We start from the raw sequence: 26,944 nt of genomic DNA, 5'->3' as shown, positions 1-26,944 counted from the left end.
GCATTCTTAAAAAAACAAACTGACAAAAGCTTTCTAGTAGTTTGTATGAAGATTTAACTTACATTAAATTTCAACACTGAAAGAAGGAAAAACATGCAAAGTTATCTGAGCTGCTTAATGTGTTACACTAATATTTCCTTTGCAATGCCTTGCTGTCAATAAATCAATGAGAAGTTTGTTCATCAGGCCAGTAAAACTGGTTAGTCCTAACTCTGGTGGTTTTAGTTATGCATTTACATAATTTGCTTCAAAGACAGTTACAGACTGTTCTCCAGTGTCTCCTGCAGGAAAAAGTAATCACAGAAGGGCAGAAAGCTCCCTGTCCTGTTGTAAACCTCCCTCATTGTTACAACAGCAGCCACTTTTAAAGACCTATGTTAGACACAGTGGTTTTATTAATAAATGAATACAAAAATCAGTGAAGCAACAAGGTAAACTTGTATTTGACAGTTCTCACATTTTCTCTCCAGGAGATAATGACCCTCGTGGATGCCACACTTTTGAAACTGCAGAAGTGAAAGGAAAACTTTTTGTCTAAAAACAAGACTTGTACACACCTGGATATAAAAGCTTGGATCCTCCAGAAATATCTGAAAGGACTTCTCCTCACCAATGAATATTGGCCTATTACATATATTATACAATATATAAACAGGTATATATTGTTGGTTTAGGTACCAAAACTGTGTGACTAACAGCAATAATTTAGAATTCACCTTAACATATCTGAAATAAAGATTTTAGTCTTAGAAGTTCTGGCAAAGCAATGACAGTTTCTTCCTTCACCTACCATAATTTGTTTTTTTTTAACTTATTCAGTGTGTATTTCCTTTGCAGAAGTTTAACTGATGAAGTTCTTCACAAATGCAGGCATTTGTTACAAACATTGTTTGAACACAAGGATTGGTAGTAGGCATAGAAACCACCCAGAAGGGATACCAGCAGGATTCTTGGATGGCAGCATTCCCACACTAGGGTAGGAAGTGTTGTCTTTGCATTGGTTTTTAGGAAGTAGCTGCTGACAGTTCTGACTTATCTCTAAATTTGTCCTGGAATGTGACAGGAAACCAGCAAATGCTGCAGGTAAAAGCACAGGGTAGAACCCTTCAAGTTTTACAATTTTTGTTGTTAGTTTTGTTCTTAACAGCAGCTTCCCATTTCTTTTTCTCCAAGGTGTACAGTCTCATAGCTGCTTGTGCATCCTGGATCTGAAAGAGAACAGAACAAACAGGAGCCTGATGAAACACAGTTGCTTTAAGAACATTATTGTTAATAATCATGGAATCACACAGTGCTTTGGGTTGGAAGGGACCTTAAAGCTCCTCTTGTTCCACCCCCTGCAGGGACATTTTCCACTATTCCAGGTTGCTCCAAGCCTTGTCCAGCCTAGCTTTGAACACTTCCAGGGATGTGTTCAAGCAGCTAAATCTTCCATCATTTTAATCTATAATTTCAATTGATCTTTATCTCTTTTTAGATTTAGGCTCTGTGACTATTCAGAATGTGTGGGCCACCACAAGGCTCTGTGCTTCTTTCTGACTGTCACTTGGAAAGTCATAATGAGAAAATTCTCTTGATACATTACCTTAGAAATACCCTCCCAATCTGCCCTGCTTTCCCACTTCATTCCTCTCTTACATCCTCCTGTCCACTGAAAGAAAGGAACTAACTGCTGAGGTTCAGGTGGAGCCTCTCACACTATCTCTCCATCCCCTCACAGTACAAGGGTGCACAATGCTGCTTTTAAGGTAAGCAGTTGATTCTTGATCATTACTTCTTTTCTCTGGAGATTTTAAAATAACAAGGATTAATATTTTTTAATCAAAATGCAGATGATTTGTGCAAAAGCTGTTCATGAAAATAAGGAAACATAACAGTAAGCAAGCTTAGATGACAATCTCACTGCTGCTGGTGTTCAAGCAGAGCTTGCTGACTTTTGGCTGGAATGATGGCACAGCATTCTGGATTGAACCCAGATCCCAGAGCTAATGTGTAGTACCCTGTTGATCTACCCAAAAATGTGTGTTCTGATGAGATACCTACCGAGCTGTGCTCTGATGTCTGCACCTTAACATTGAGCAGGGCCTCACAGAGCAGCTTCAGTGATGGCCTTGAACTCTAGAAACAGAAAAGATCATAGTCATGCTGCCTCTTGAAATATACAGAGATGTGTAAATATATATATATGTAAATATATATATAAATATATATATAAATACTAATTCGAGTGTGTTCCTCAAAGAATAGCACATCTTAGCTCACTGCTGAAATACCAAGAATAATGAAACATGAGATTTATACCTGCACTGCTGAGAGGATTCTTTGTGTACTACCATAATCCTAAGATTTATGTTTGGGGTGCTTAGTTGTGGAAAAAACCCCCCCTGAATATCTAGTTACAGAACTTAAAATACCTCCCAATAATCTGAACCACTACTCCTGCATTCTAAGCAGAAACTTGAAGCCATTTATATTTTTATATCCCTATGGAAATGATACCATTAAGAAGATTGCATAAGCTTTGCTCTAAGTAGAACTCTCCCATCTTATTTTGCTGTCCAGAAAAGTGTTATGAAGCCCATGAAAGTGCTAAAAATGGGAAAGCCGTGGAATTTTGTGCACAGGTGTTACTGATAATGTGAGCACTGAACTAAGTAAGTTATGGAGGTATTTCAGACACTAAGTAAGCATTGGACTAGACTGGTATTTTCGAGTGCCAAAAATCAGGCATCCCTGTTCCAGGTAGGAAAGAAGGAACAGGGTCAGGTGGATGCACAGGAGTGAGCCAGCAGCTCCAGAGGCAGTTAACTGAGGTGCACTTTCCCATCAGTCTCTTACCTTGACTCTCTGTTTGAAAGGTTTATATCTCTGTGTGTCCCTTATCTTCTTCTGAGGGTGATCAAGAAACAGCACCTACAAGAAATTACATTTCCAGTCCAAAATGTGCTGTGGCATGAAACTTCTTACAGCTGAATGTACAGCTGCCTGCTGTTCCCATCTAACAGATACTTCAAAACCACGAGAGGACAAGACCAAGATCATGCAGACACTGGCTGGATTCAGGATTCACAGTTCTACTTGGTGTGAGAAACAGAGATGGAGCTGGAGGTGCCTGCAGAGACCACCTGCAGTGCTGGCACAGCATGACATCAGGTACCTGTCTCAGGTAACTAGGACCAGACTGCTGAGCTTTGGGGACTAAGCAAAGCATGCACAGAGCTTTTCCCACATTCTGTTTCATTCTTGGCTCTTTAGCAACAACAGTTTGGAAGCTGAAGAACTTTAGTGGGCAAGTGATTAGAGGTGTAATTGGTGCTTTATCACTGAGAGAACAGTGATAGAGCTGCAGTTTGCAGGAGTTCAGGTGTGTTCACCTGATCCAGGATGATGTGTCAGAAATTTAATCAATCTCAAATGTGCAGCCACGTACCTTCAGATCATTCTTTAAAGCATGTCCAACCAAAATCCTCCCCTTCAGGATGTCAGCAACCTCCTTCTGAACAGTTTTAAAGTCTTCACCTAAAAATGCCACACAAGGAAACGCTTTCCATGAGCAAACTACAATTAAAACACTGCATCTTTTCTGTGAAAGCAGTTGTGTCCCTGGGGCTGTAGTTATGCAAATTGTACAGTACACTAAATCCTCTGCTCATTAGACAATTCCATAAAGAGCAGAGCATGAAAAGGAGATAATTTTTCTATTATTCCCATACCATAATTCACCAGTTAATTTCTTCAAGGGCAATAGTGATAACTCTGTAAAAAGTACTTCTCCCCACCATTTTTCTTAGCATTAACATAAATCTTAGCGTTTTGTTTTCCCAAAATAGGTCTAAAACTGTTCCAAGCTCACCCAGTCAGGCGTCAGTGACAGCCTGTTAAATTTTCCCTCCTTAAAGAACATTCTGGGGGAACACCCCTCCTACCTGCATTGATATTCTGAGGGCGTATGCCACTGACAGCTGTCCTGTAGTCAGTCACCTTTTCTGTGGGCTTGACATACTTGTCATAAATGCACTTCCCAAACTGGTTCACGATGGACACCCGAGCCACAATGCTGTCCTCCCCCTTGGGGCCCACCCCCACCATCTCACAGTCCATGGCTACAGCTCTTGTCAGCCTGAAAGACAAAGGACAGCTTGGTGACACCTCTGTGTGCAGCTCACAAGGTTCCCAGGTTGCTTCCAACAGGGAAAAAGTCAGTCAGCAGAGGCAGGGAGATGTCAGCCCACACTGTCCACCTGCAGATCAGTTTTTAGCAGCTCATCTCGATGCCTCTGCTGCCATCCTTCCCCCTGGAATGTCACTCACCCATCAGAAGCGTTTTCCTTGACCAGCACCTGCTCCACAGACTCTTTGGATGGGCCTGTTTCAAGTCCCATGTTTCTTCTGGCAATTTTTGCTGCTTCAGGTCCTATTGCTGCCTCAATATCTTTGGGGTCAACGTCATCAAACCAGATGTCAGCCCTGGTAAGAACAGATTTAATTACATTTATGGCCTTAAAGCATAAGGTGTCTGTCTGGTGTACAATAAGCCAGTTTATTTCTTAAATTGAGACATAAACCCTGAAAATTAAGGTCTAGTGCTGTCACTTCTGCAGGTTTTTTGCTATATCTGAGGAGTAAGGGCAACATGGGCCTTATTTCTTCCAAAACTTATTGTGGAAGAGTGCAGCTGTTTTGAATGTACCTCTCTGTGCTCCTTACTTAAGCATCCCAAAATGAATATTCCCATCCAGGTGTGATGCCTGAAGTACTCACTCCTTGGGCTGCTGCTCCACGTGTTCCTCAGCTTTCCTCCTCTTATGTTTTAAATCATCCTTCTCCTTCACAACATTTCCATTTTTCCTTTTGTCTTTGCAGCCTTTTCCATTGCTTTTGGTGCCATTTAAATTCTTGTTCACTGCAACCCCCTTGGATTTTGGCTTAGACAAGGGAGGACTCTCTTTAGCAGAACCACTGTCCGTTTTCTTTGTGGGTTTGGCCTTTCCCACATTCCCATTGAGGGTTGGGACTTCTGGACTTTTGGCTGCTTGGACTGGCTGCTTCTTTTTGGTGTCAGTTTGACACGTAGAGAGGGACTTGTTGGAGCCATTTGCCTTTTGTTTCAGTAGCTAAAATGATAAAAAGGAAAAAAGGGGAAAGAACCTGGAAAAGAGAAGCTTTGGGGTGACCTAATTCCAGTACCTGAAAGGAGCCTTCAAGAAAGATGGGGGGAGACTATTTACAAGGAGTAACAGGAAAGGGGGGGAATGGCTTCAAACTGGCAGAGTTAGATGGGATAATAGGAAGAAATTCTTCCCTGTGAGGGTGGGGAGGCCCTGGCACAGGTTGCCCAGAGAAGCTGTGGCTGCCCCATCCCTGGAAGTGTTCAAGGCCAGGCTGGACGGGGCTTGAAGCAACTTGGGATAGTGGAAGGTGTCCCTGCCCATGGCACGGGGTGGGTTGAGATGGGCTTTAATGTCCCTTCCAACGGAAACCACTCTGTGATTCTTTGATTATCTCCCTCTCCCTCCAGAGGACTCCTGGACTTTCCAGATGGCTTTAGGGAAATTACCTACAACGGGGCGTCCCAAATATCGGCACACACCCCTTTATTTACTGACACAAAGGTGATGATTATTGTTAATTACCGCGCGCAGCTGCACTCGGGGACTGCCCGCATGGCCTCGGCCGTTCCCCCTCCCAGCCCCCGGGGACGACTCCGGCTCTCCCCCGCGCATCCCCCGCTCCCCTCACCTCCTGCAGCGCCTTCCAGTTGGACGAGAACTCCTGGGGGTCGCGTGGGGGACGCGCCACCGCCATCCCGGGGCCTTTCGGGGCGGCTTCCCCGCGGCCCTTCCTCTTCCTCCTCTTCTTGCCCTTCCCGCGGGCCGCGCCGCTCGGCCCCGGCGCCTGGGGCTCCGCGGGGCTCTGCTTCGCCATGCGGGGGGCTGAGGGACGGGATCAGGACCGGGATCGGGATCGGGATCGTGGGGCAGCGGGTCCCAACCGGGCCGCGCCTCCCACAGGGGGACCGGCACAGCGCCGCACCGCCCCGGCGGGGAACGCCGCCCCGCGCTTGGGTTCCGGGGGCGAGGGGTGCCGGCTGGGTCACGGGGGTGGGGGGTCCTGGAGAGATCCCCCCCCATGGGGACACCCCCCTCAGTCCCCCACAGGGACACGGAGCCCCCGAGCCGCCTCTGGGCCGGCGGGGCTGGCGCGCACCCTCGGGAAGCCGCGGGCATTGCGCAAGGGCGGGCGGGCTCCAGCTGCCGGAGCGGCCCCGGCCCCCCGCGCCCCCGCCGCGCTGAGGCCCCGCTCGAGCACTGTTTGTTTGCTCCAAGCCCTGTTTGCTCTCCCCTTCCGCTCCACGTGATGCTCTGGGCCAAAAATCGCCCTCCTCGTCCCCGGGCCGGCGCGGACAGCGCGGCTGCTCCAGGATGATGGTGGGCTGGGCGGTGCGGGCGCTGGTGATGCTCCCGCTGGGGCTGTGCTGGCCCCGAGAGGTGAGTCTGAACCTCCGGAACACGCGGCTTTCCAGGAAGGCTTTCGCGTTTCTAAGAAAAAATAATAACGGAGGAGAGGCGACGCGACGTTGTTTCTAAGCCAAAATCCGCCCGGCCTCGCTAATCACGGAGATAAAGCTGTTTCCCCCGGGTGGCTGCTGTGCAGCCCGTGCTCAGCGCGGAGCAAAGCCATGAGAACTTGGCGCTGGGACTTGTTGAGCTGTTGGCTGGAGTTCCTTCCAGGTCAGGTTCAGTGAGCGATAGTCTTGTATCCGTTTGTTTTTTTTAAAAAACCCGTAAAGCTATTCTTCTTCTTCTTGCAGAAATTCCTCAGTGCTCTGGATGCAGAAGCTGTTTTCTCCTATTTTGGAACCAGCTCGGTGGCTGATGGTATGCAGGGCTCCGTCCTTCTTCATTTTAGAACACATCTGTCAGTTCATTTCTAATCCTTTTGATATCTGATAACACTAAGAGTGCTTATTAACAACCCCTGATCTGACAAGCATTGGGTGTTTCTGAGTTCCATTGCTCAGAGACAATCAGTGCCTCAGTGTGAGAGTGGTTGAAGAACTGGGTCAGAATTTAAAATCTGCTGAAGGAGTTATGTTAAATCTCTTTCCACATTTCTGCTGTGGTCCTCATCCTTTGTATTGGTGTTTTTCTATGAGATGAACAGATCCAGGTCTGCTGAGTAGGAAGCTTTAGATTAAGGATAACTTTAAATGTATTTGGTAATTATTTTTTAAAAATAAATGTACGGAGAGATAAGTATTCCAAGTCTGGATTGATGATAGTTAAGAACAAAAACGTGTTTTGATGTCTCAAATCCCTAAAGGAAGGGTATGGTCTATGTGTGAGTTCACCTAGAGCTCATCCTTTCTGGGTTATGATAATTCCCACTCATTAATACTTAACATCTGTGGAAGTAAAACTGTCTCAGTCTTTGTTAAATGAACTGTTCTCTTTATTGAGAGAGCAAAAGCACCAATAAATCAGGAGCCAGTTTCTGTTGTCAGTTCCCAATCAGATTATCCTCACTTTGGAATACATGAAAGCACAGAAATTCCTTGACCCCCGAAGGCCACAGTTGTTATTTGGAGAGCATTTTTCCTAGGGAGATAGACCATTACACTGAGTTTCTGTGTATCATCATTTCTCATAACTGTTCCCCTTGTTCTGGTCTTAATTTCTTTCAGTACCTGAGTTTGTTGTGGCTGAGCCAACTTGTCCTTGCAAGGAAGAGCAGGTTGGGCTGACGCCCTGTCGGATCCAGCACTGCTCCATCGAGGCCTGGGGAGAACTCTTTGCCTTTGAATTTCTAGAGGACCACGCCCTCCTTTCCTCATCCTTTGTGAGCAATCAAGTGGTGAACTCTTCCTTTAGCTTCCTGAAGAGATTCCCAGGGAACTGCTTTGCAGGTGGACACTCACTGCAGCCTCCTGGGGCCACGAGTAGAGTCACTTACTGTGAGGGGCAGTTGGTGAGTATGTACTGAACTGCTACATGAGCTGTTACAGCCCCTGTAGGTTTGCAGCTTCGTGCACCAAACTTGTGAACCATCCACTTAATAAATCTGAGCTTGACAAAGGGAGGATATGGCCCTCAGTTCTCCATGGATACCAAATATCTTTGGGATAACTCAGAGGTGGTATTTTATCTGCTTTAGCAAGGAGTTGTCGTTGTGGATGAGGAAAAGATTCACATCAGGCCAGTCAGAGGCAAAGATGTGGCCCTGCTGAAGGACCTTGGCTTCTCCAGACCCCACATTCTCTTCAGAAGTGCTGCAGCAAAGACAGCAAGAGGTAATGGACATAGAGAGGAAGCCCTGCTGGGAAAAGCTGTCTGCTGGTAGTGGGGCTGCTTGCATGAGCTCAGGGGAAAAAGTGATATTTAGAAACATATGAGTAGGCTTGAAAACATTTCTCACCTCACTAACCCCAAACTTTTCTCACCTCACAGTTACTACCCACAGGTGTCACTGGTGTGTTTTCATGTGGGTAGTTGTTATTTTGGTAGCACAGGTGTGTCATTAAGGATGCTGGCAGGTGAAAGAAACCACCAGAAGTGGGAAACCTGAGAGAAGTGGACTTCCAGCTGTGTTATTCTATCCTTGGGGAAAAGGGAGTGGACCTGTGGAAGCTTTTATGTTGCATTTTGAACTCCCTTTGTGCTGTCCAGCAGGGCGGGGTCCTCCTCGCCTGCAGAAGAGGGCTGAGGGAGCTGTCAAACATCTGGAGCTGATGGTGGTGGCAGGTCCAGATGTTTTCTTGTACCACAGAGAGGACACGGAGCGATACATTCTTGCCAACCTGAACATTGTGAGTAGCTCTCTGTTTTGGATGCTGTCCCAGTGTGGGAGCTCCCAGGCTGTGTCACAGGCAGGACCTTTCAGGGGGGTTGTGATTACCTGCCCCTGGTACAGAGCACTGCTGGTGTGCAGGACATTCCTCTCTGCTTCCCTTGGCAAACTTCCCTTGCACAAGAAGCTGCATGAATAAAAGAGGATGTTAAAAGTTTTTGAGTTATAACCATAAAACCTATATAGAAAATGTAGCTCTTATGCATTACAAATATTTTTGTAAAACAGATAAAGAGTTTTATCACCCAAGCCTTGATTACATCCCTGCTGCTTTCAGTGGGATTGAACTAAATCCACTGAACGAATCTTACATTTTCATTTCAATGATTCATTTCTGTTACAGAGTTTTTCTAAATGAGTCCCTGTACTATTATTAAGAATTTGTTTGTGCATTTTCTGTGTGTGTGTACAGCAAAAACATTCTTTAGCATTCACTCTCCTACCCTATGAAACTGTTTTCCTTGCAGATCCTTCTTTCTGCTTCAGCAATATCTGACAAGTCTAACAACAGTTCTCATCTCTCAACAGATTTATTTACATTTGTAGCACATATGCTGATGTTGTTCTTCCCAGTGATTTTGTAGTTACCTCTGTAGTGGGTGCTGCCTTGCTCTTGGGAGCAGTGGGAGTCACTGAGGTGCCTTCTGTATTGAACCCTTTCCATCTCTTACCAGGGAGCAGAGCTGCTCAGAGATGCCTCACTGGGGGCTCATTTCAGGGTTCATCTTATGCAAATGCTGGTTTTGAGAGAGCCAGAGGTAAGCAGGGAGGACTGTAATAAGGTGTTGTCCAAGGGGTTTCTCAAAGCTGTTTGGAATGTGCAGACTTGTGCCTCCCCTCCAGGCAGAGCTGAACATCACCACAAACATCACCTCCTCGCTGATCAGCGTCTGTGAGTGGAGCAAGAAGGTGAACCCCCAGAACGACTCTGACCCCCAGCATGCTGACATTGTCCTCTACATCACCAGGTCCTGGAGCAACCCTGCCCTGGGAGGGACTGGGAACAGGGATGGGAACAGGGCTGGTGGTGTTCAGTGTTTACCACAGTGATGGTGACTCGCACTGAATCTTTGGCAGTGGGTTGATTCTGCTGTTTGGGGCTGATTCTCCTGCCCTTTGTGTAATGCAGTTAGTCAGAGATGCTGTTCCTCCAGTTTCTAAAGGAAGTGGGATATTCCCCCAGGCTGGAGCAGACATTGTGTGCTCCCTGAGCAGCATAGCCAAACCCACTGCAGCTTTTTGTGGGCAGAAAAGTTGAACAGTAACTGGAAGTGAAAACCCACTGGTGTTTTCTATGCAAGATTCCTGGTGCTATTCCTGCTCAGACATTTTATCTGACTGGCAGGCTCCTTGCTCTAAATTGCCTTGGTTTAAGTTGTCAAATGCAACCTTTTCTTGAGTGCAGTGACTTTTGTTTCGTGCTCTTTCTTCAAAAAGATGAGGATACTGCTCTGTCTTTTGCAAATAGGATTATGTCATTTTCCTCTGTTCTGCTCCTCTGAGGACATTTTGATTTTTAAATGTAGAATCATCGTAAATTTTGAGCAGTGGGACCCTTCTGCTACAGTCTTGCTCCAGGGAACTCCATGTGTCAAAACAAATGTTAGACTGGCAGAGTTAGACCAGGAAAGCTCAAAGAAATTCAGTTGAATGTCTGTGCCTGACTTTATTAGCTGTGGTGGTTCCTTGCTCTTTCCTCTGTATCTGCCTCCTTTACTTTAGGTTTGACCTGGAGTTACCTGATGGGAACAAGGAGCTACGTGGAGTGACCCAGTTAGGGGGAGTCTGCTCCTCATTCTGGAGCTGTGTGATTACCCAGGACACTGGCTTTGACCTTGGAGTCACCATAGCCCATGAGATTGGCCACAGGTCAGTAGGAAAGCCCCAGAGCCACCCAGTAGGTTTTACTCAAGTAAAAATGTTCCCCATTTTAAGGGATTCTGAAGAAGGAAAAGGATCTCTTGACATAACAGGGAGTTTCCCATGGATAATTCTACACTTTTGGAAAGAGTTCCTTGAATTTCTTGCATTCCTGCATGTTCTGTGACAACTTTGAAGCTGCAAAGAGGAGAGAAAACCTTTGTGACAATAGTGGAAAAAAGGGCTGCAGAGGGAGCTCAGTCCTCGCTTAGAGAAGAGAGGCTCTGAGGGAACCCAGCCTCTGGGTTTCTTCTGCTCAGGGCACTGTGCTGCTTTCTGTTACAGCCTTGGAATCCCCCACGATGGAGAGGGGAATCAGTGCAGCAGCAGTGGTTACATCATGGGTTCAGCAGGAAACCACAACAGCATCGACCTCACGTGGTCATCGTGCAGTCGGGAACAGTTCCTGGCCCTTGTCAGGTAAGGGAATGGTCAAGTTCTGCTGGGAGCTTAGGAGAGGAAATGTCAAAGAATAAAAAAAACCCCAAAAATTGAAAAATGAGGAACAGTGAAAAGCTTGGGGTTTGTTTTTTTCTGAGGTTAAACCCAGTTTTTGCTTAGTGTAGCTGGAAATGACTTCGGTTAGTGCCTGACATGCCTGGGCTGTGTTGGATTTCTCAGACACTGGCTCAGCCTGGACATTTTATTTACAACATCAGAGCATCTATGTTCAGACAAGCACTGCAGGCTGTGTTCTGGCTGGGTGCAGAACAGGAATGGGATATAACTTCAGCAACAGGGAACTGTGAGCATCTCCAGGCAGCTGCTGCAGCTAAATCCATCACAGCCCACAGCGAGCATGTGTTGTCTGGGAAAGCAACAGCCAACTCCCAGAATGAAACTCAGCACAAGTTTGCAAACATGTCATTGTCCTCACTGCCCACAGCTGGGAAAGTGATATTCCTTATGTTTCTATCAGTACAGGCCAAACAAGCTGCTTGAATGACCTGCCGGACATGGACGGCAGCATCCCTGGATGGAAGCCTGGCTTGTACTATGGAGCAGATGAGCAATGTAAAATAGCCTTTGGGAGTGTTGCCACAGCTTGCACCTTTGCTGACAGCAATGTTGTAGGTAGAAAGTTTGTCTGTCTTGCTAAGGGCAGCAGGGAGATGTTCTGGAGCCAAAGTTCAGGAAAAGGGGGCGGGCGACGTTTTTATTCTAAGGGGATGGGAGGTGTTTTTTCTGCCACAGATTTTTTGGCAAAGAACAAACCTTCAGAGGCTTTAAAAATGCTTCCCTTCTCTCCATCACCTCCTTCCTCCACATAAATCTCCTTTAAGGTTTGCACAGTGGGGTGCTGTTGCACACAACTGGCCTGGCAGTGCAGGGGACACCCACTTAGGGTCCTGCCCTGGGGAGCTCTTGTTCACTGGATTCCTTCAGCTTCCCTGCCATGGCTCAAAGTGCCCTTGTCTGACAAACACAGCGTGGCTAATAGCTGCCATCTGGACATGTTTTGTTAATGAGGAAGCACTAAGGTGGGTGAAACTTTAATTGCTTCACTTGATCATCTTCCAGCATTACAGCTGGAAGTGAGGGTCTTTTGACTTGCCCACAACTTTGCCCAAGAGCAGAAGAAATGATTGAACTTGCGTTGTTGGTACTGTGGGAAAACCAAACACCTGGGACATGGCACTATTTAAACTTTTGGGCCTGCTCTGCTGATGACTGAATGACTCTCTGAACTCCCTGAATTTCTTGTCACACCAGGACATATGTAAAGTTCTCTCGTGCCATGTACAACCAGCAGACAAATCCAGCTGTACTCGGCTTCTGGTTCCCCTCTTGGATGGTACTGAGTGTGGGATCAATAAGGTGAGGAGGCTGCTGATCTGACAGAAGTGGGTGTGTGGGTGCTTTGGAGCTCAGATAGCAAGGCATTGTCAGGGGCTGGAAGGTACATGGCACACTGTGCCCCTTGGTCAAGGAGCTGAGGCCAGACATTCCAGTCATAAACTGGTACCATTATGTCCTGATGTTGGTGTTTCCACCTCGTCTGTATCTTTGGAGTTGCTTTGCAATTCTGTAGCCTGATGTCTGAGCTCTCCTCTAAGATTGTACTTGAAATGACCTATCTATTCTTTGTTTTAACCTCAAACTCAGTTAGACCCTGATTAGGAATGGGACTCTTCAGCCTCTTGTGAGAAGGTGCCTCGTTTATCCTGGGATTCTCTGTTACTTGCCTGCAAAATGACGGGGACTTGTGCCACCCTTGTAGATCCCAGCCCTGCTGGGTTCACTGTGGTGCTGCTGCCAGTTTTGTGTCTTCTTGGTCCTAGTGGTGCTCCAAGGGCCAGTGCAGCTCTCTGGAAGAACTGAACCCCATGGCTGTGGTCCATGGGCAGTGGTCAGCCTGGAGCCCCTTCTCCCCCTGTTCCCGCAGCTGCGGCGGCGGAGTCGTGGTGAGGCAGCGGTTCTGCAACAACCCCAGGTGAGAGGGGGGCACCTGGCTCTTTGCAGGGCCTTGGAGGGGCTGAGCCTTGCTCTTTGGCTGCCACAAAGCTGAGGCTCTGCTGAGGAGTTCTCCTGTCATTCCCAGGCCTGCTTTTGGGGGGCAGGAATGCCTCGGTGCCAGCGTCCAAGCGGAGATGTGCAATACGCAGGTAACGGAACTCATCACATCACCTGAGCTTTTGTCTTAACACTTTGAGGACTGGTTTTTGACTGTACACAACAGCTGACTGCTCTGGGAAGGAGGACTAAAGATCTGGTGTACAGCCTCCATCTGTTTGACAACAGGAGAAGTGTTTGTGCCACGGAAGGCAGCAGTATTATTTAATAGCATTGTTCATGTTTAATGAAGCATTTTCTCTATGCCCCCATAGCAGGACAGGTGTTGAGAAAATAGTGGCTCACTTAATGATAGTTTTCTTCAGGGGGACTTTCTTGCACTGTTCCTGTTTTCCTTATCTATTTATTTTGTATAAATAGCAAAGATATCAGCTTCTGAACACAATTCTCTGTATACCCTCTAGCCTCCCTTTAAAGTGGTTTTCTTTATATGCAGTTGTTTGCCTTTAACTAGTTGGTAAAATGCTGGTTGGGATTCTGTGCTCAGTCACTTCCTTTCCTTACCCACACAATTCTTTTTGGGATTCAGGCCTGTCTGATGACCCAGCAGGACTTTATGGCTGAACAATGTGCAGCAACAAATTTAAAGCCACTGTATCTCACTGTAGAAACACCATCCTTTTATACCTGGACTTCTGCTGTTGGCTTTGCCAAAGGTAAGGAAAGTGTGAAACCTCAGTTTATTTGTGGAGGGAGCGCTCAGAGACATGTCTGTACTTTGAAGTTAAAAGAATGTTTCACTGAGTTTTTTAGTTTTCACATGAAACCTGGGGACTCTGTCAGATGATAGAATCCCAGAATGGTTTGGGTTGGAAGGGACCTTAAAGATCATCTCATTCCAGCCCTTGCTGTGGGCAGGGACACCTTCCACCTAGACAAGGTTCCTCCAAGCCCTGTCCAACCTGGCCTTGGACACTTCCAGGGATGGGAGTCCACAACCTCTCTGGGTGTCTTCCCATTTCTTGAGGGTCAGCCACATGCCTTTCTGAAAGAGTAACTCCTTTGTGCCTGTCTGCTCCAGGGGACCTGCTCTGCAAGCACATGTGCAGGGCCATTGAGAAGGAATTCATGGTGAGCCATGAGGACAGTTTCATAGATGGAACCAGGTGTGAGCAGGAGGACTCTGAGCACCACAGGCCTTTCCACCTCTGTATAATGGGAAGCTGCAGAGTAAGTGACTGGGGAATCCAGGTGAACCTCTGACAGGTAACCTGCACCAAAGGAGTCAGTTTGCTTGGAGCAGGGATAAAAGCACAGTGTCCCAAACAACAGAGCAAGCTCTTCTCAGAAAAGAGTTTAGTTCTTGGTGTGTTGGATGGAGTTCAACAAATCTACTGTTCTGTCTGTGCATCCAATGCCAATGCCCTCTAGATAAGACATTCTGCTAATTATGCATTAAGCACACATCCCTAATCCAAGAACCAAGTGGTTTATGTGTTGGTGGAGGACACATCATTAGCTGCTCAGTTTGCCTGGTGTAATTAGCCCCATAAAACGCTGACTCTGTTGGAGCCAACAGATTGATTGTTGCAGTATCACTAATGAAAACTGAAGTATAACTTTTGGGGTTTTTTTTTTCTGGATTGGACCTGAGAAAGACATTCTTTGCTGATGAACTTGAATGTAACTCCCCCGCGCCGTCTGCATTTTAGTAACTGCTCAGTGCTGACCCGGGTGGATGTTTGCTGTTGTTTCTTTACATTCCCAGAATACTCTTTTTAAATTTTATGTTTTTCTCATTATCCCTGCGTTCACCATGTCTTGTGATGTGTTTCCCCCAACGAACAGCAGAGGGTGTAGGCATAACCTGTTCTGATTTTGGCTGTTTTATTGGCGACAGTGATAAATATGCACGTTGTGGCAGCTTCCAAAGCCTGGGATCAGTGCCTCTAGCATAAATTCAGCAGTTGCACATGTTTTGCTGCTAAGCCTGCTGAGATCCTCCTGTAGCTTTGTGTAAATTAGTCTTCTTCGTGGGAATGAGGATAGAATCTCTCCTCTGAGTTCCATGGGATTGAAGGCCAGGCTGAAGGATGTGAGCTGGATTTGGCTTTGGGGCTTGGGGAGCTAAAGATTCCTTTAGAACCTGTCATTCATGTTTACTGTTCCCCTGGGCTTTTGTTTTTCCCTCCCCGCCTCCAGAAAGAGTTCTTAGAAGAGAAGGAGTGCAGGGCCTTTTTTTAGGTCACAGGAGAAATCTTTTTGGGCTGTTTGTTACGGGAAAGAAAATGTCACTTAGTCAGAGACCTGTGCTCTCAGCTAAGACTTCCCAGTCCCTGATTTTTCACAGTGCTGTCCAGTGGTAGATGTAGGTACAAATGCATCTTTGTCTCTGTTGTCTTCTTAAATTCCAATTCCAAATGGAAAGGGCAGTTTCAGGAACTCAGGAATTCATTCACTTGTTTTCTCAGAATAGGCAGGTCTGACAGACTCTCCCCTCTGCTCAGGCATTCGGGTGTGACGGCCAGATGGACTCTGAGCAGACAGTGGATTCCTGCAAGGTCTGTGGGGGTGATAACTCCACTTGCACCCAAGTGAGTGGATCTTACATGGAAGGAAAAGCTAAAGGTGTGTAGTCCTCCCCCTCGGGCTCAACACAGCGGTGCTGTTTGGGTGCTGCATATTTGTGTGCACAGTCAGTGCTCACAACCTTCTGTATGTGACTTCTTCCTCCTGCTTCTGCTTGATTTTATTTTAGGAAGGGTATGGAGATGGACTTTGGGTGGTCCAGCAGAGAAGGCAGGGAGGTAGCTGGTGTGTAGGCAGAGTGCCTTTTTTTGTTGTAGTTCTTTTCTGGATATGGATCAGAAATGTAGTTCTTTGGAATTACTGGGAGCTGGAGGCCATATCAGATCACAGAATCATAAATATCCCGAGTTGGGAGGGATCCACAAGGATCATGAAAGTCGAAGTCCTGGCCCTGCACAGGACAGCCCCAAGAATCCCACCATGTGCCTGAGAGCACTGTCCATGCTTCCTGAGATGTTAAACATCCATTTGGGAACTGATCTGGATCTTGCAGTCTCACACAGTGATATTAGCTGAGAAGATGAACAAAAGAGAGGTGAGAACAGGACACAGAATTCAGTTCAGTTTTGTTTGCTGTATCACCATCCCTATGTTCGAGCCATGCACTGAGGTCACTGTGAATTCAGCCTGCTGTTGTATCCTTATTTATTTTATATTAGCTACATAACCCCTTCAGCTTTGTTGCTGCCTGCAAGGCTTGTCCTCCCATGGACACATGCTAGTAGGGGGAAGAGGGGTTGTTGATCTGTAATTCCCAGCCTTCCTAACAGAAGTCTAGTGATGGAAGGTGACCATATCTTCTTTTTTTCCATCCTTCCAGAGTACGTGACATTTCTGTCCCTGCCTTACAACACCACCTCTGTCCATGTCACCAACCAGAGACCTCTCTTCACACACCTGGGTGAGCTGAGGGAGAAGGAGAGATGGAAATACAGGGCTAGAACAAGCTTGTGCAAATAAGGAAATGGAGTTTGGGAGGAAAATCCTTGATGCTGCACTTTGTGGGATGCTCTCCATTGGGAAGTTGTAGAAGCTCCTTGGGATGCCCAGCTTGGGTCAAACTGGTTTCTAACAAACAGGCAGCCTGTAGCTCCTGGCACCAGGGCATCCTCTTAACATCACTGCTGCTCTTGCTTCTCTAGCTGTGAAGGTTAAAGGAGAGTATGTGGTTGCTGGAAAAGGAAAAATCTCACAGAATGTCACCTACCCGTCAGTTCTGGAGGACAACCAGATCAAATACAAAGTGTTCCTCACCAAGGACAACCTGCCAAGCCTGGAGGAAATCCATGTGGATGGGCCAACACGAGAAGAAATTGAAATACAGGTAAATTAAAGTAGCAGAGTTGGAAGGGGGCCAGTCAGAACTGGCCAGGTTTGTGTAGCTCTGCTGCAGTGCAGCACCCAGGTGTAACAGGCTTTGTGTCCAAGGCCAGGGGAGACAGAGTTCACTGAAGATTGCTCTTCTTGGGAATGGTTGAGGGTTGGCTGCCAAACAGGCTTTCTGCAGGTTTGGGGTGTGGTTGTGTGGGGAAAAGCACACAGATTTAAACCTTTTGCTTGGCTTAATCTTTTTTAGTGTTCTGTGTCCAGAATTCACAGGGTGAGTGCTCTGACTGGCAAGAACTGAGTCATTGCATTGAGGCTCAGGATTGGATGGAAAAAAAAGAGGGACTGGCTTCTCTTACCCCCATCCTAAGAAACAAATCCCAGTTGGCTTGTGCACTGACCACAGGTTTTCCTTCCCCAGGTCTATAGAAGGTACACGAGAGAATATGGCAATGCCACCAACCCTGACATCACCTTCAGCTACTTTGTCCCCAGAGAAAATCTGACATATCTGTGGGTTCCTCAGCAGGGACCGTGTTCAGTGACATGTGGGGAAGGTGAGACAGCAGGACTCAGCCTTTTTTTTTATGGAGATCTGGGCAGACTTTTAATTTGGTGTGAACTGCATTTAAAAGGAAATTGCTGACAGTGAGCTGCAGTTGCAAGTGTTAAACTGAACCAAAGGAAAAAGTGGCACAGCTCTTGAATTCAATTAGCTTAATCATCAAAATGATACTGAAAATGTTTGATCATGAAGAGGATTTTTAAATAGGTTTTAACTGAACTTTTGGTTTTAAGACTAAATAATTTTCTCAGATTTTTCGAAGTTAGTGAAGACTAATTTGAAGTTGGCTAAACATCAGAAGTCTGAGACCAAAGTGGTATCTAGTGTTTAACTAAAGCCTCAGAGCTAATTATGAAACTTCCTTCTTAGAATTCTATTCCTGTGCCATGGCTAATCCTTTCTGTCTCCCTGAAGAAATCATAATGCAGATTGTAACAGCTCACTCTGATACAGGGTCTGACATCTTGTTTACCAGATAATTCAGATGGCACTGGCAGGCCTCTCAAGACTTCTATGACAAGGATTTAGAAAATGCATTAATGAATATTTATGGAAGTCAATCTATACAACTAGTTATGTCTGGAGAGCTTTTCTCCAGCAAATTCCCCAGGTGAACTGCTTGCTGAAACCCTGAAGTAAAGAACTCCAAATGCTCTAGGGCTTCCCAGCTAATGCAGCCAAAACAGAAAAAAAATGAGAAAGCTGGGACTTAAAATAACAGAAAGTTGAGAATCTGAGCTGAAATTACATCTTGAGAGCTGAAAGTGGTGCTCAGGCCCTCCTTAGCAGTAGACATTATTTGAAAACAAGGAGGGTAGAGAAAAGATAACATTGCTGATTGATTCTTGACATTTGCTGCTCAGGGTCATGCTGTTTGAGATTCAGGAATGCCTGGCTCTCCTTCTGGGTAGCTCATTCACTGAAAGGAGGCTCCTTACAGATTTACTTGGAACTTTTTTGAGTTTGACTTTTCATCTGCTCTACTTGTCAGTTCGTTATTGTTGAAAAACTTGCTTATGGCTGTAGTTTATGAATATTTCATTCCTTGCATGCTACAGGCACTGCAAGTCTGCAGTTTTTCTCCCAGTACCTCCAGTCTGGTTCTGGCTGTTGATGATCACTTTGAGGAGGCTGGCATGGTGCTGCCTGAGCACAAAGGCTGTGTGATGGTATTGCATGCTTAGCTCTGCAGAATGTCATTTAAAAACAGCTGTCTGCTAGAGCTTATATTCAGCAACCTGTCCCTCATCAGTCAGACATCAAGATCATTAGAAGTAATTTGGATCAAATTATGATTGATGTCCTTGGTCTTGCAAATGGCCAGTTTAGAGCAATCATTTTGGCAGTGGATTATCCATCAAACTTCTCATCTTCTGGGGTGCTCACCTTTGGAAAATCGCTTTAAACTCTTGAGGAAAAGTTATATCAGAAAGGAGGGGTTTGTGTAGTTATAGGAAGTCTGTATTCCCAGTTACACCATTTTCCTACACAGATGACTGAGTAAAGTAAAATTACTGCTTCTTCCTAATAGAGGTGAACTGTTCACTTTGTTAATAACCTCCATTGCTTTTCCTTTTGTATCCCAGGGACACGACCAGTGGTTCATGTCTGCTTTGATCAGACAAAGAATGAAATCACAGAGGATCAGTGGTGTCTGGAGCTCCCACAGCCCCTTCCAGAGCACAAGCCCTGTGCCATGGAGCAGTGCCTGTACAGGTTGGTATTCCTGGGAGTTCAGCTGAATTCCTGCTTCCCTTTCCTCTGTGGTCTCATTTGTGTTGTGGGAGGTAAAAAAATAGAGAAGTATGAATTAGTTCCCTCCTAATTATAATGGCATAGCAGATCCCAAACCATGTTCTGTCTCTCCTGGTCCCATGAGGTAATTGAGATGTCAGCTGAAGGAATGGGAATAAATGAAAATACTTTGAGGGCATGGCCAGAGGAAGATGTCTCTCACATCTCTTCCAAGATTGTGCCAACAAAGAGGAGGAGAGCCTTTGTTAATTATTCTGGACAGAGGACCAAGAGCCAAGCCTGCCCAGACAGTTGACAGTTGATTTCATAGACATTTTAGTGTTTAATAAAAAGTGATTACACTGTGAACTGTAGCTCTTTAGCTTACATGCTTTTAATCCTTGGAAGTTGTCAGTGCAAGGACTGAAATTGTCCTCTCAATCACATCCAAACAAGGCTTTTGAAACAAAAAAGCTGCTGAATACTCTGCATGACCCATTTCTGTAATCAATGGCCTCAATAAACCTCCATGATCCAGATGGGAAATAGAGTGATACAATTACTTCCCATTTAGGTGGAAGATGTCTCAGATAGATGAATGCTCTGCTGTCTGTGGAACTGGAGTTGCCCAGCAGAATCTGACCTGTGTTCAGTTCCGTGATGGACTGGAGACTGTGGTGGATGACAGCCTGTGCCCAGCAGAGGAAAAGCCCCTCTCCCTTGTGCCCTGTGTGGTCAATGTCTGCCCTTTAGGATGGGACAAAGTGAGTTTACTAGCTTGGATTTTTTCAGGAATCTCACTGGGACCTTACTACTGGAGCTGAGGAGGGTGGTTTGCACCAAGGATGTCTGCCCAGTGAAAGGTTCATGCTGTCACTTTAGACAGCTCTGTCCCTCTTAAATTATGCTGCTGATTCATCAGTTCATACTGGTGGTTTGCTCAGAGCAGGTGTTGACTATGTTCCTTCATTTCTCCTCACAAAACCAAAACCAGAAATAACCCCTGGTCCACTGTGAAGTACCTCAGTGGGAAACAGTGGGGTTCTGACGTGGTAGGGAGGATTGCTGGCAGGGAAGGGGGTTTCTCAGCGTGGGATCACTGCTCCAAATCTGTATTGGGGAGCCACTGCCAGGTTTACTTTTAGAGATGGGGAGATACTGCTTTAGGCATGTCCAGTCTCAGGTATCTCTGTCTGTCTCTTTAGGTAGTGGGAATTAGGAGGGGTCTTGAATTTTGGATGTTCTAAGCTGTCTCTGATAGTTCTATATTCTATAACAATAGAAAAAGTGCTTAAATGTGCTTCTTTCTTCAGTGACAGCAAGTGTGTTGTAGGCTTGATCTGGAGGTATCCCCCAGCTTCATTAGATCAGGACTGATGTGGAAAGCAGGTGCCAATGTCAGCCTGAGTCTTTCTGCTCTGTTCTGAGGAGGAAGATGCACACGTGCTTCAGCCTCTGGAGTCACTTGGGCATATCTCATTGGAAAATCGGACTGTGTATGTCTGGAGCCCTGTAGTTGGAGAGTGTTCTGTCTCCTGTGGTAGAGGTGAGACCTTTCAGTGCTGCAGGAAATGCTACCTGGCTGTAAGTGTGAGCTCAGTGCCTGGGAACCTCGGGGGCCTGGTCTTTTTCCCTCTACAGTTCCAAGTGTAGCTGTAGTCACAATCTTTTTGGAAGAGGCAAGGGGGCCTGGATCAGGCAGAGAATAATTTAGAGAGTGGCCTGGCTGCTAATGTGCTTCAGAGTTGGGGGGATGAGTGCAGTAAGTGTGCCATGGCTTGGGCAGAGTTTGCTTGTTTTGTACACACAGACACTGCTTCACCTGCAGTAATGTTGCTTCCCTTCCTAGGTAAGACTCAGCTGCAGTATGTTTGTGTGGCTTTTGACACCAAAGAAGAGACCCAAGAAGAAAACTGTCACCCAGTGCCAAGGCCAGAGAGCAGGATGGAAGTCTGTGATCTCAGTCCCTGCCCACCAAGGTAAAGCAGTTATCAGGAAACAACGAGCCAGTGAGAGGTCTTTCCATCCTCTATCTCCAGAGACATGATAAAGTGAGGGTCAGGCTACTCTGAGGATGTTGTCTTCCTCTCCCCTTCTCTGAGAGCACAGCCAGCTGCAAAAACTGTAGCAGTGCTCCATACTCAGCAAACTGAGAGTCTTTCCTGGGCTGATGTATTCTCAGGCAGAACTAAGTGAAGTCTTTGCAGTTTGAGTCCAGAGAAAAACTGAAAACCTCTTGATCCCTTATTACCCTGGGGAGGTAGGAACAAGTCCGTAATTGCAAAAGGTGGTGACACCTTTGCCAGCTCTACAGTTTCCACATAGCATCAAGGAAAGGAGGTAGAATTAAATACAGTCATAATCTGGAAATTCATTGCACTTTCCTTAGGCTTTGTGGTGTTGCAGACTGCACTCCCTGGGGTGACTGCTGACCTCAAATGTGAGCCAGTGTGTGTGTGTGTGCATTAAAAGATTTCCAGTTGTACTTCCATAGACTGGAAGTACACTTAAAAAATTAGTTAAGATTGGATTTAAAATCCAGTGAAGACAGGTGACAGCTGGATGTACTCTCTGATGGCTGCATTATTCCAGGTGGCATTACACAATGGGCCCTGTGCAGGAGTTGTGATGCACAAAGCCCTCTGCTGTGCAAGGGACTCTGGAGGGTCTGGGATATGGCTCAGGGTTGATAAATGGGCCAGAGCTCGCCCTGCCCTGTTTGCTGTAGGACTGCAAAGTTGCAGGCATCTGAACTTTTCTTACAGGATACCACTCCCAGGACCTCTAGGTCTGATCCTGATCTGACTGTTCAGTGGTGTGTGTTTTGGAGGGAGATAAGATTGTTTCTGCAGTTAAGCCTGTGTGTGTCACCCTGGGGAGGACTGTGATGGATCAGAGTAAGACTCAGGGTATATTTGAAATCTGGCAAAATGCAGCTGCCCTCTTTGTCCAACCTCCTCTGGGCTGCCCAGCCTTGTTCCAAAGGCTGCCTTCCAAGTGCTATAAACAGCAAAGAGTGAGAGGCAGAGGGTGAAGAAGGACAAAGCATGAGGGAGTTGCAGTGTATTTTCTGCAGTGAGAGAGGGTGGGGATTCATCACTAACTTACTTTTTCTCTCCCACGCCCTGTCAGGTGGAAGGTGACCCCAGCTGGGCCCTGCTCCTCCAGCTGTGGACTTGGCTTAGTTGTGCAGCTGGTCACCTGTGTGCAGATCCACCAAGGCAAGGAGGTTTTGCTGGAGGAGCATTTGTGCCCTGTGGCAGAGAAGCCCCCCACCAGTGTCCCCTGTGTCATCAGAACGTGCTCTTATGAGTGGAGCTTCAGCGAGTGGTCAGAGGTACCTGCCCCCACTCAGATACAACAGTTTAACAGCCATTCACTGCCCTGAAGCATGCAGGGGAGAATCACAACTTCTACCTCATGTATTTGCTTCCCACAGAAATGCTGAACTGTTTCTAGGGATGTTTTCCATCCTTTCCACTGCCCTGTGTCTAGCAGCCGTAGGTTTGCTTCCCACCTTTCTCAGCTAAGGTTTTGGCTGCAGTTTAAAAATGGCTCTTGGCATGCTTTCTTCTGGAATGCAGATATTTTTGGATTTTTTAGGAAGTGGTTCTGCAATTTAAATATATAATTTGGAAGATCTCCTGGAAGGTGGGGCCTCTTCTAAGCTGATGGAACAAGAGCACTGAAAGGGCGAGTGGGAGAACAGCGGCAGTGAACAAAACATCAGCCCCCCCCCCCAGATCGTGCCTGTCAATGCATTTATTTCTAAATACCAACTGGAGCACAGGGATAAAGGACTGTTGGTTTCTTCCTCTGCAGTGTTCAACCTCCTGTGGGAATGGCATCCAGACACGGCAGGATTTCTGCCTCCACTCGCAGACCCGCAAGCGCGTGGACCCCGTTTTCTGCCGCCGCTTCCCCAAGGCCATCGTGGTGCGTGGCTGCTCCTCGGGGCCCTGTCCTGAGCAGGTGGGGACCAGGTCCCCTGGGGCAGAGCTGCAGCCAGTGACACCAGCCACACACCTGACAACAGCTGCAGCTGGCAGGGAGGAGAGATACAAGGGCCTGGATCTGCCTCCGTCTGCTGTGCCTCAGGAGCAGACAAAGACCGGCGGAGGTGAGGAGGATGCTGCCAGAAGGTGATTCTTGTGTGCAGCTGGGGTGTGGTGACCCTGCTGCCATACAGGGAACAGGAGCATGGGAGGGAATACTTCTGATGAGGAGGGAAAATATGCTGTTCCAGAATGCCCATGTTATCTTGAGCTAGGAACTCACTTCCCTGTGCTTTCCAAAACGCTTTTGATTTGGGAGCCCTTGGGACAGCAGCTCAAGAGTTCAAGAAGCATTTGGACAACACTGTCAGGCACATGGTGTGATTCCTGGTGTGGCCAGGAGTTGGTCTCAATGATCCTTGTGTGTCCCTTCCAACTCAGGATATTCCATATAATAGAATACTGTGATTCTGTGACTCTTCCCATGCTTTGCCCAGGTGTGCATTTACCTGTTCATTGTGCCATGAAGGGAATGGAGGTTGTTTTTCAGCAGCCGTGGTTCCTTCTGGACTTGTTTCTCACCTGTCTCTGCTCTCCAGGTGTCTGTGGAAACCTGTTTCTCAATGCCTCTGGGGTCATCAACATGACGGGTGTGGAGAGCAGTGACTGCACCGTGGCCATTGGGAGGCCCCTGAGGGAGGAGATCACACTCAGGATCCTGGAGAGCTCCCTCAACTGCAGTGCAGGTGCTGCCTGGGGCTGCTGGGAACCAGCCTGGCCCTTTGGGAAAGCTGCACCTCCTTTGGTGCCCTGAAAGGGTCCTGCTGCCTTGGAGCTTGTGTAATCTCTGAAACTGTTTCACTGAGTTTTTCTGTCCCACCAAGTTGTTGCCAGGTGGAGCAAAATGAAGATGATGCTTGTCCTCCCCTCACACAGTGGTTTCTTACCTGTTTTGTTGATAGATGTGAGATGAGAGGAGTTTATGGGGTTAAAGAAGCTGCTTGTTTTGGCCTGTTATACTCTAATATACCCTCTTGCTGGAATCAGTACAGTTAGATTAGTTAACTGCACTGTTCTCATGACAGATTTTGATAAGATAGGGACAAGATGCAGAAATTACTTGATTCCAGACCTATATGAGATAAACTGTGCCTTTTTCTTGAAGTAAAAGTGTTTCTAGTCCCTGTGCTCCTCGTTCCAGGTGAGGTAGTGCTGTTTTCTGGGCGGATGATGTGGCGGACAGGCTGCAGGAAGCTCCCTTTGTCCCTGATAAATTCCAGAACCAACACACTGATTGTGAAACAGCGTGTTGTGCTGCCAGGAAATGGGGTCATTCTTCAGTACAGCAGCAGAACTGCAAGGAAAAAATATTACCAAGGTACCTCACTGAAAGCTTTGCTATTGCTTTAGATTAAGGCACCCATGAAAAGGTGTTCCAGAGTTCCATGGATGATGGTTGCCTATGGAAATCTATGGAAATCTATGGAAACCTTGCTTCATTTTTAGCAGCTAATAAGCCCCTTCTTGAGGAGTGTTGGAATTAGTATTAATTGTGGACTATTCCCTTATTTTAAGGGCAAGCTCTCCACAGGTGTTTGCTGATGCTTGGAGGTTCCCAGATGAAAATCCTTAGAGAAACTGTTCTGCCTGTGTTAAATTTAAATGTTTTCTTTCTTGGAGACGCTGGATGCTTCTCTAAATCATATTCTTTTCTGCTCCCTTTGCCCCTGTCAGACTGTGACAAGCAGCTGTTTGGTCCCCAAGGGGAAATAGTGAATCCTGTGCAGTTGCCTGAGCAAAGGCAAGGAGTCGTGTGTCGGACCTTCATCGACGTGGCTCCCCAGCACCGCATAGCCCTCCGTGCCCTGTACACTGACCTGGGCACCGAGGGCAACCACACCCACTTCAATTACATCCTGGTGAGTCAGGAATGGTTTGGGTGGGAACACACCCATCTCCTCGTTAGAGATTTCCATCCAGTTCAATCACGAATCAGCGTCAGACTCTGATCTCTGTTATGTAAACACTGATGTGAGTGAGAACTACTGAGATCTACTGTGTTTCTTCTAACCTTTGTAGGGCAGCTTTTCCCTGAGTGACCAATTTGCAAGCCTCCAGTATATTTTTTTAGGCGCTTCCTTTGCAGGCTGCTGAGGTAAAATGGTTTGGTCTCTCTCTGTGCAGGTCCGTGATGTGAGCACCATGAAGACGATGGTGTTCCGTGGGAAACAGCAATTCCTCTGGCAGTCAACAGGAAGCCAAGCTGAAATTGAATTCCATGAAAATGTTGAGGATCACCCAACCAGTTTCTGGGCTGAATATCACGCTATTGAGCCCAAATAAAAGGAGCCAGGGCCACTGCACTGAGAAAGGCTGTGGCCCAGTTAGTCACTGCTGCCTGTTCAGTGCTCGAGGGCACGAGTCACGAGTCATTTAATCTTCTTGCAACTGCTTCCCCACCTATTGAGTAAGAACAATATCTCCTGACTCCTTTGGGATCTCAGTTAATATTGATAAAGGTTATGCAAAAGACATGTAACCACCAAATATTTAGCAAATATTCCTCATATGGATTTTCTGTCAGTTTTGATTGGATTTAGTGCAGGTGGTGAATTGGACACTGAAGTCTCAGGGTCCTGCTTCTGTAATATGCTGTGACCTCTTAGGAGAGTCATTTGATTCCTCAGTGTCCCAGAACAAACCTCTGTACACCACCAGTAGCTGCAGTTATGGTTTAGCCACTAAATTCACTCTCTTGCAGTGTAAACGCCCCTCAAAACTGAGGCCCAGTGAAATTCTGCAGTGTTACAAAGAAGGCAAAGCTGTGTCTGAGGATGAACTGCCAGCACAAGGAGACTTGTGTGCAGGGTAGTGCCACACTAGGACAGGTCGCTCAAAGCTTGAATGTTTTCAGGAGTTGGCTGAACTGAGGCACTGCTGACCTGGGCAAGCCCTGGTGACAGCTGGCTTTATGTGGGAGGACTAAATGACATCCTGAGGTCCCCCACCAGCCATCCATTCTGTGGTTCAACTATTATAAACCTGACAGTGATACCACTACTTCTTTTCTGGGAGAAAATAAAAAGAATTCCATCTCTTAATGCCAGGTTTGATGCCAAGACTTACTTACTCAAATAATAGTAGATGTGCTGTTAATCTGTATTTTCATTTCATAGGACCTGTGGTTGAGACTGCAGGGGCAAGTTGTAGCAGGGAGAGGGATTTTAGAGCAGTGGCAAATATTCGCTCGAGTTTCACTTAAATGTATTTTTTAGGTTATTTTTTTTTTTAATATCTTGAACATTGGACGGTGCTCTGGTCCAAATCTGTCATCCTCCTCAAAATCACAATATACTGCTTTAGGGGTGTTTTCTGCACCTGGAGCCTGGCTGGACACATCTGCACTTGCTCTTAATGCTGGATGCAATAAATGGTTCTGCCTGGGCAGTTTTAA

General features: G+C 46.6%; 3 protein-coding genes across 10 annotated transcripts in view; 2 read left to right on the top strand and 1 right to left on the bottom strand.

Annotated features, from left to right (window-relative positions):
• The window catches only part of STKLD1 (serine/threonine kinase like domain containing 1), a 13,563-nt gene extending 12,979 nt beyond the window's left edge, over positions 1 to 584 (top strand). For all 5 annotated transcript variants that reach the window (XM_027649938.1, XM_027649935.1, XM_027649936.1 and 2 more), the window contains one exon: positions 471 to 584. In XM_027649938.1, coding sequence (XP_027505739.1) covers positions 471 to 518 — 48 coding nt within the window. In that variant the 3' untranslated portion in view covers positions 519 to 584. The remainder of the gene's footprint in view (positions 1 to 470) is intronic.
• On the bottom strand, positions 378 to 5,995 carry REXO4 (REX4 homolog, 3'-5' exonuclease). Its single transcript, XM_027649940.1, has 8 exons — positions 5,740 to 5,995; positions 4,762 to 5,114; positions 4,312 to 4,467; positions 3,927 to 4,120; positions 3,431 to 3,519; positions 2,839 to 2,913; positions 2,044 to 2,118; positions 378 to 1,208 (listed from the first exon to the last, which is right to left on the bottom strand). Exons 1-8 carry the CDS (start codon positions 5,923 to 5,925, stop codon positions 1,107 to 1,109), a joined length of 1,230 nt encoding a protein of 409 aa, XP_027505741.1. The 5' UTR covers positions 5,926 to 5,995; the 3' UTR covers positions 378 to 1,106.
• On the top strand, positions 2,912 to 26,944 carry ADAMTS13 (ADAM metallopeptidase with thrombospondin type 1 motif 13). 4 transcript variants are annotated; one of them, XM_027649931.1, is made up of 29 exons: positions 2,912 to 3,166; positions 6,812 to 6,878; positions 7,685 to 7,968; positions 8,155 to 8,290; positions 8,670 to 8,806; positions 9,522 to 9,605; positions 9,691 to 9,815; positions 10,570 to 10,716; positions 11,053 to 11,187; positions 11,687 to 11,837; positions 12,481 to 12,585; positions 13,050 to 13,201; positions 13,310 to 13,373; positions 13,871 to 13,997; positions 14,363 to 14,511; positions 15,789 to 15,909; positions 16,691 to 16,771; positions 17,013 to 17,194; positions 17,618 to 17,753; positions 19,348 to 19,477; positions 20,070 to 20,259; positions 20,924 to 21,041; positions 21,345 to 21,474; positions 22,628 to 22,832; positions 23,318 to 23,615; positions 24,090 to 24,236; positions 24,692 to 24,868; positions 25,225 to 25,409; positions 25,675 to 26,944. In XM_027649931.1, the coding sequence occupies exons 1-29, from the start codon at positions 2,942 to 2,944 to the stop codon at positions 25,831 to 25,833; spliced, it is 4,347 nt and encodes a 1,448-aa protein (XP_027505732.1). In that variant the 5' UTR covers positions 2,912 to 2,941; the 3' UTR covers positions 25,834 to 26,944. The 4 variants fall into 4 exon arrangements, with proteins under 4 accessions (XP_027505732.1, XP_027505733.1, XP_027505731.1 ...); XM_027649932.1 differs by having other exon boundaries at positions 8,667 to 8,806; positions 20,927 to 21,041; XM_027649930.1 differs by having other exon boundaries at positions 8,667 to 8,806.

Source organism: Corapipo altera, unplaced genomic scaffold (assembly GCF_003945725.1).
Source record: "Corapipo altera isolate COAL_440 unplaced genomic scaffold, ASM394572v1 268, whole genome shotgun sequence".
Lineage (NCBI taxonomy): Eukaryota > Metazoa > Chordata > Aves > Passeriformes > Pipridae > Corapipo > Corapipo altera.
Note: the sequence above shows the minus strand (reverse complement) of the source record. Positions and strands in the feature narration are given on the sequence as shown.

Excerpts from the sequence above, each read along its gene's own strand:
- ADAMTS13 (XM_027649930.1), top strand. The coding sequence starts at position 2,942 with ATGTGCTGTGGCATGAAACTTCTTACAGCTGAATGTACAGCTGCCTGC. Across the intron at positions 9,606-9,690 it reads TGGTTTTGAGAGAGCCAGAG|GCAGAGCTGAACATCACCAC; the intron begins GTAAGCAGGGAG and ends CCTCCCCTCCAG. Across the intron at positions 22,833-23,317 it reads GCTTCAGCGAGTGGTCAGAG|TGTTCAACCTCCTGTGGGAA; the intron begins GTACCTGCCCCC and ends CTTCCTCTGCAG.
- REXO4 (XM_027649940.1), bottom strand. The coding sequence starts at position 5,925 with ATGGCGAAGCAGAGCCCCGCGGAGCCCCAGGCGCCGGGGCCGAGCGGC. Across the intron at positions 2,119-2,838 it reads CTTTCAAACAGAGAGTCAAG|AGTTCAAGGCCATCACTGAA; the intron begins GTAAGAGACTGA and ends TTCTGTTTCTAG. Across the intron at positions 1,209-2,043 it reads AGACATCAGAGCACAGCTCG|ATCCAGGATGCACAAGCAGC; the intron begins GTAGGTATCTCA and ends GTTCTCTTTCAG.